Source organism: Carassius gibelio, chromosome B8, assembly GCF_023724105.1.
Source record: "Carassius gibelio isolate Cgi1373 ecotype wild population from Czech Republic chromosome B8, carGib1.2-hapl.c, whole genome shotgun sequence".
In the NCBI taxonomy this organism is placed as follows: domain Eukaryota; kingdom Metazoa; phylum Chordata; class Actinopteri; order Cypriniformes; family Cyprinidae; genus Carassius; species Carassius gibelio.
Window position 1 is genome coordinate 24,981,810 of NC_068403.1, and position 7,599 is coordinate 24,989,408.

The following is a 7,599-nucleotide window of genomic DNA, read 5'->3' on the forward strand; positions in this document are numbered from 1 at the left end:
ACTGCTGTCTGTTTCAAGTCTATTTGGTATTGGTTTTGTTTTCATAATCCCATGTTGGCGGTCTCATGTCTGTGTCCTGTCTCAGACATAAACAAGAGTCTTGCTATGTTTTTTTTTTTTTTTTACTTTTATTTTCTGTATTTTGCGAGAGTTTACTTAGGCAGTTATACAAAATGTTAGTATTCTTTATGAAAATATGCATATTGTTTATATAAAATGATGTGATTTGATTTAAGTCATTAAATTGCACACAGTCTGTTCTTTGGTCGGGCAGAGGCGCTGCATTCCCTGCGCATGCGCAGATCCAGTGAGCCGACGTCATGTCCGTGGGAAACGTCGGCTGGTAGTCCACGAGTGGTCAGCGAGATAATTATCTATTCTTTATTTTGTATTTAACTGTATAAATGTGAAGATGATTCTCACAGTAAAGCCGCTTCAAGGGAAAGAGTGTAATGTTCAGGTAAGCGTGAGGGTCGAGAGGTGTTTTAATGCTAATGTTAGCTGCTTTAGCATAGCGGCGTGCTTTCATTACTCTGTTGGATCGGATGTTTATTTTGTCCTGGCCGATTATTTATTAATATTGATACAACCTGCTGTTCCTGCTGTAACTCATTAGAAATGATTTACACTCTCCAGGCAGTTATTTTGTCCACTGTATAATAGCTGTGTCACCAAACCGTTCGAGCTGCTTGAGATCTAGATTACTGGACTAGATTCACTGTGATGTGTGTATATATATATATATATATATATATATATATATTTTTATGTTGTCTATTTTTATTAATTTATATATCTATATACATAACACAAATCTGAAACCATAGAAAAATTAGTAACTGAAATAAAATAAATATTAAAAGCAATAATAACAACAAACTACACTACTGGTCATGTAGTTTTTTTTTTAACCCTTTTTTTTAAAGAATATTTGTACATATTAATGTAATATAATATTAATAGATCTCATAATATTACAGTACATAATTACTATATATATATATATATATATATATATATATATATATATATATATATATCATAATATAGTATTATGATACATTTAAAATGTAAAAAAGTTTGAATTCTGTATTTTCAGCAGCTATTACCAGTCTTCATGTGATCCTTCAATAATTATTGTTTTATTATGTATAGTTAGACTGACAGACATAAAGCAGTGTGTATATCATTTCATTATTTTATCAACATCTATCTATATCTATCTATCTATCTATCTAATCTATCTACACACACAGAATGAACTGTGCTAGTGAATTGAAATGTGCAGCGCTTTTGTCAGCAGTTGTGTTGATTTCATGCACAGGTGACAGAAAATGAGAAGGTATCAAGAGTGAAAGAGCTGGTATCAGAGCGTTTAAACATCCCTCCCAGTCAGCAGAGACTGCTGTATAAAGGAAAAGCACTTGCAGGTATGTATTCGTCATTTAGAAAAGCACTATTTTTATTTCCTCCTGCAGTGGTTTTCTTTGACTGGCTGCATTCCAGTCATTGCACGAGCTGTGTTGTGTACATCATTGTGACGCTTGATTTGTTGTTTTCAGATGAACACCGGTTGAGTGATTACTCCATCGGCCCGGAGGCCAAGCTGAATCTGGTGGTGCGTCCGGTGGACGAGAGGAGCGGCGGCGCGGTGGGGACTAGCAGCAGGAGTCCTGAGAAAACACGCAGTGGTGTGTGGCAGTTACTGTCCACTGTCCTGGCCAAACATTTCAGCCCAGCCGACGCAGCAAAAGTGCAGGAGCAACTTATTAAGGTACGGTCAAGACAAAAATTAGTTCTATTGCAATATCTTTTTTTATTTCCATTTCTTTTTCTTACTTTTTGTTGTAATCTGAATGCGAGTGACTTAAAATAGACATGGCATCCCTAATAGGAAGGCTAGAAGAAGACCCATGTATGCTGTGTGTGGGGAAGAAAAAAAAATCTATGTTAAAAGACAAAGGTTTGCATAAAGAAATGATTGTAATTCCAAAGAAACAGTGAAAGTCTTATCTGGAAAATATTTTCTTCTGTATAAAGTTGACTGCGTGTTTATTAGAGTAATTTTATATATACGGTAGTCATCATTTGTAGTGGATCAAAACCTTTCATCAAAGTTGTCCTAAAACCAAAAATGCATTCTTGACTTAGGACAACTTTAATTACCTTTAACAAAAAACACAAAAACATATATATATATATAAATATATATAGATAGATATAGAAAGTATTGAAGTGTGCATAATTAAAGGTTACAATGGCCACAAGAAACGTTTTGCTTTTATTTCTTAGAATAATTCTGTTTATTTAAATAAAGATAAATTTCTTGATCAGTGTTATTTATCTTTTTATATACTGTTATTGTATTACAAATTTTAAATGATCTTTTTATTTTTAGATTTGTAATTTTTTTTTAAATTCCATTTTGCTTTTTTAATTTTAGTTATAGTTTATACTTCATCTTAAACTTAGTTTCACTTATTTGGCAGAGCAATACAAGTTTCATCAGAATTTTTTTTTTTTTCAGCTTTATTTGATTAAAGTAGAGCTAATTCCTATTTCCGATTGTTTTTCTCGTAGTGACCTGCCGCTCTAAGAAATATAATTGACATTATATACACAGAAAAAATCTGTCTACAGGATAAATATATATATTGCACATTACTAGGGGTTGAATGAATTCAGTTTTTTTAAAGTCGACTTTTATGTGATGAAACTCAAGTTGAAGTCGCTGATGACGTCATTAATTAACAAATAAGTCTGGAGCTGTGACTAACATCTTGTGCACAGCTATGGCATATGACGGTGCTGCCCACATGACTATTACTCCTATAACAGCTCGTTTTTATCATTTCTTTTGCCTTTGGGTCATTAAAGTAGCTCATTAAAGATTAAATTTATATGAATGCATTAGTGAGAGCGATTGTGTGTGTGTGAATTAATTCTACATGGCAGCGTCTCTCTATTAGTAGTGATGCTGTGGGATTCAGTTATTAACAAATATATGCTTGAACTTTTAGTTTTGAAGCTATTTTATTGAGAAATCACAGAATGTTGACAGTACATCTTTGCGGTGAGTGATTCTGTGTGCAACGTACGAGCTGCAGTCTAGTGTATATATGTGTGTGTGTGTGTGTGTTACAGTGCAGCGGCACATAGAACAGTGATTAACTTACCTGTACAATCAGCTGTTTAGAATGTGCGTCCTCCCGTTCAATTTCGAGCATCCAGTAATATAATCACACATGTCTTGTGGACCTTTTGAAGTCTAAATTTATTTGTAATTTTATCTGTTTGGAAATGGTGCGTAACTGTGGAAGTCCTTCAAAGATTTATATACTGTTGCGCCCTCTATAGGACCGGTGTGTAATCGACGTCAAGCTTAAAGCGTCATTTCAGAGCATTGAAGTCGATTAGTCGGTGCAACCCCTACACCAGTGGTTTTCAACCTGTGGTCCGCGGCCCCCTAGTGGGCCGTGGTGGTCGCCAATTATTTTCTGTTCATTTCCAGTCCATTCTAGGGCTGTGCGATTAAAAGAAAACGTCCTAAAATCACGATTTGATCGTGCGCGATTTCTAAATCGCTTTATAACACAATTTTCCGTGGCCCTGACCTCCCGTATCCGATCCCATCAGAATGCATTGCGCCTAGCGCGAGAACAGAGACTGGGCATATGCCTAACTCCAGGTTCACACACTGTCTGTGATGCGCCTTTTTTCTGAGCCAGTGTTGACGGATCGGAGCGTTCTCACTGCGGTAAAAGGCTAGAAATAAAAACGTGCGAAAATAATTCATGTCTAACACATGAGCATAGAGTGAATTTGTTAGTGAACAGGATGCAGTTTAAGTGAGAGGAGACACGTTTTAAGTGTGCACACTCTCTCCTCGCAAAGCAGCGTGTATCTGAGCAAGCACGACTGGTTTTGTGACAGAGCAAAGGAAATCTGCTGCGAACAGAGAGATTCGCACTTGTGCATTATTTTAATGTGCTTTCGCGTTATATTTATGCGCTCTCACTGCTGACCGCATACACATACTGTATACACACTGCAAACACCTGAGGCACCGCTACAATTAATGAGCTCTATGAACAATGCATGGCAAAAAAGAAAAAAAAGTTTTATTTATTTTTTTTGCCACAAGTCTATACATTTTTTTACATCTTCACTATAGTGATAATTTTGACTTATGTCTGTTCTAGAGATGTTACAACTTTTTGATAAAGCTCTGATTGGTTTTCTTTTGGAAATATGTTTCAAATTAATCCTGAATGCATTTATGACTGTAAAAGCATATCGGTGTGTGTCACAATTGCAAAATTGATTAAAAAAAAATTGCGATAGTTTTTTTTTTGTCCATATCGCACAGCCCTAGTTTATTCAATAAATATAGTTTAAAATCTAGCTTCTGAGTACTAAGTTATTAACCCAACAATAGCGGGGTCAGTTAATTTTTTTGAAGTGGGCCGCGTAAACATATGTGTTTGGTTGTGTGGGCCGCGAGTTGAAAAAGGTTGGGAACCACTGCCCTACACATTACAATTCCCCCGATCTGGACTAAGTTACATATGTTCTCTCACTTAAACAAATCTCAAAATAAAGTGCTTCGTGACTGGAAAGAAGTAGAAATAACAATTGAAAATGAGTTGCTGTATATAACAAAACAGATGTTGTTTCCCATTGTGTTTATAAATGGTAAATCATTTCCCCTTATCCTTATTAAATGTATCTTCTTTCACATCAAATTCTTACATTGTTTCAGTTAATTCAGTTAGAATAAGATATACTATATTTATTTGAATACTATTCGGATTAAATCAGTATCAACAAACTCCATCTTTCATGGATCTCCATCTGAAGTGGCATTGGATGTATTTACTGTTCAATAGAGCTGAGGTGCCATAAATGCATTTACACCAACTTCATAAATAATTTTATAGGATTAATGTTTTAAATAAATTGTTGTACATGCTAATAAGAAATGTTGTCAAAAATGCAATGATACTTTTAAATATGAAAAGCGAACCACATGTAGGTGCCAGCAAAATACTTTCAATGAGTGAGTCATTTAGTCATTCATTTAACGGATTTGTTCACACAGCTGATTCACTCAGAAATGAGGCATTTATGGCGCATAGAAAAGGCCAGAAAGGTGGCGCTAGTGAGCACCCTTCTGAAAGCTAAATGACAAATGGGACTCGCTACAGTCACACAGACTAAACGGATTCACACGCTGTCAAAGTCCTCAAGACTGAAAGTGCACATGAAGTGTGCCATTTGGGACAGGGCCTGACTGTATGAAATAGTTACTGAATCATTGCTTACTGGATTCATTCAGAACTGTGGATTCATTCAGTAACGAAACACCACTGTGTTGCTCAGTTACAAAACAGTTCTGCTGTGGCTTTGATTGGAACAATTTTTTCATCAGAGGAATTAATCAAAAACAGTCAATATTGTGTCTAAAATGTAAGTCACTTAAGTTTGACTTCCTGTCATATTGAACTACTATTGCATAAAATTAGTGTCACTTTTGCGTTGATATTCGGGGAAGCATCTTGGTTGTGTAATGTTGCTTACCTATATCATATGTTATCTATCTTTTTCTAGCGTAGTATGCATCTATAACTTTCTTTGATTTACTTTATGTATGCTGTTGTGCTCATATGTTCAGATTTTTGCACAGGTCTCGGTTTCTTACTCTAGGATAGGCTGAGCGAGCCTCATCTGGCACGACAAATACTGTATATCATTAGTCGCCATTTACACTAAATGCAATAAAATAAGAATCATTCTGGTGCAAGATATTGTTGCCCAAGTTTCAGTGCTTGCTTAGTTATATTCTTATATCATATTATACGATATTCTTCATATTCTGTGTGGTGGTCAGTTCTCTACCGTGATGGAATTTCATATTTTCCAATAAGCTTAAATTAATTTATTCCTTTCTCGAGGCGTTTGTACCTTTTTAATACAGCCATTTATTCTAAAAGTTTGCATCATCGTTTGTGAAATTCTTATTTAAACAGTCAATTAGAATAATAAGACATTTGGGCTGTTACCAATCAAATGAAATCAGTTTCAACAAAATTCATTTTGCAGTGCAGAGGAAACACAGAAGCTGCGTCTTAAATGGCATTTAGATGCATTTACACACTGTTTAATACCACTCTGAGGGACATGGAATACATTAACCTGCAGTGACAAATGCATAATGTTTTGATGTTTTTATCATAAAAGTTGAATACTTAAAAGAAATAAAAGGTTACTTTAAATGTGAAATTAAAACCACCAGTTGGTAGCAGCAAGTCACTGTTAATAAGTGAGTCATTGCGATTGTACCGAATCATTCAAACAGGTGATTCATTCAGGAACGAAACACTGTCATGTTGCTCAGAGATGCAAAACAGTGCCGTGGTTGTGTTTGAAATTATTTTTGTTCGCAAAATAGAGCAAAAACAGGTAATGTGGTGTCTAAAACGTAAATCTTAATATTGACATCTCATTTAACTTTTGTATAAAATCTATCTCACATTGAAACGTGTGATCGTGTGATATTAACAATATGAAATTATATAAATACACATTTTTTTTTGCCCCTATATCTTGAATGTGTGATCTTTCTAAATGCATTTTAATAGACTGAATCATGCAGAGAAAGAACGCACTGTAAATGCGCAATCGCACTAATCTAACTTACTTTATCATGTATTCATGCACTTGTGTGTTTTGTTAGGTCTTAGTGATATATATATATATTTGCTATTTTCGCAGATGATTTATATCGCACACCCTTAGTCCTGGACAAGCATTACTCAAGCCCTGTGGTTCCCCCACAGTTTACTTTGGCTCTACACATATTACAGATTGCGAACTTTGTGTCTTCTTCACTCACACTGAAGAACTTCCATGCCGGTGACGTTTACATCCATATGTGAGTGTATCTGAGACATCAAAACAGACCGGCTCGGAATCGGCCGACTGACTGTCCGGTTACTGGAAGATCAGCTGATTCCTGGCCGGTCGATTGGTGCATATCTACATTTAACAAAAAGGCTTTTTTTAATAGTTTTTGTGAACCGTAATCGGAGAAAGCAGAATCGAGTAACGATATTAAATGTGTTAGATGCGTAAGAAATGAAAGTATTATAAAATCATTGGCCATGATTAGAATAGTGGAACGACTTTTGTACAATGTATGTCATAAATAATAGGTGATAGGAACCATGGTTAACCTTGTCTTTTCTTGTTATCAGGATTATGAACGCTCACTCAGACAGCTGAGTCTGGATGATATTGAGCGTCTGGCCAGCCGTCTGCTGCATCCAGAGACAGAAGCCATGGATACCTCATACATGGATTAAAACACACTAGACTGATGGAGTCGGGGAGCGAGATGCTTCATATGGACTTGGAGGGGCTTCTCTGATCTACAAGAGGCCACAATGCTGGCTGTTGCTTTACCATCAGAGGAAACCAGGGGTGCTTTTAGTGCAACTTTGTAAATATTGTGTGCAAGTTATTAAGAGAAAATAAAGTGTTCTTGATCAATTTTATTTTTCTATTTGTATTTTTTAAATGTGGAATTAACAGCCGGGC

General features: G+C 35.6%; 1 protein-coding gene across 1 annotated transcript; it reads left to right on the top strand.

Annotated features, from left to right (window-relative positions):
- Window positions 1-259: 259 nt before the first annotated feature.
- On the top strand, window positions 260-7,551 carry ubl4a (ubiquitin like 4A). The gene is made up of 4 exons (XM_052562457.1): window positions 260-460; window positions 1,325-1,430; window positions 1,563-1,774; window positions 7,257-7,551. Exons 1-4 carry the CDS (start codon window positions 413-415, stop codon window positions 7,362-7,364), a joined length of 474 nt encoding a protein of 157 aa, XP_052418417.1. The 5' UTR covers window positions 260-412; the 3' UTR covers window positions 7,365-7,551.
- Window positions 7,552-7,599: the final 48 nt, after the last annotated feature.

Excerpts from the sequence above, each read along its gene's own strand:
- ubl4a (XM_052562457.1), top strand. The coding sequence starts at position 413 with ATGATTCTCACAGTAAAGCCGCTTCAAGGGAAAGAGTGTAATGTTCAG. Across the intron at positions 461-1,324 it reads GGAAAGAGTGTAATGTTCAG|GTGACAGAAAATGAGAAGGT; the intron begins GTAAGCGTGAGG and ends TTTCATGCACAG. Across the intron at positions 1,431-1,562 it reads TAAAGGAAAAGCACTTGCAG|ATGAACACCGGTTGAGTGAT; the intron begins GTATGTATTCGT and ends TGTTGTTTTCAG.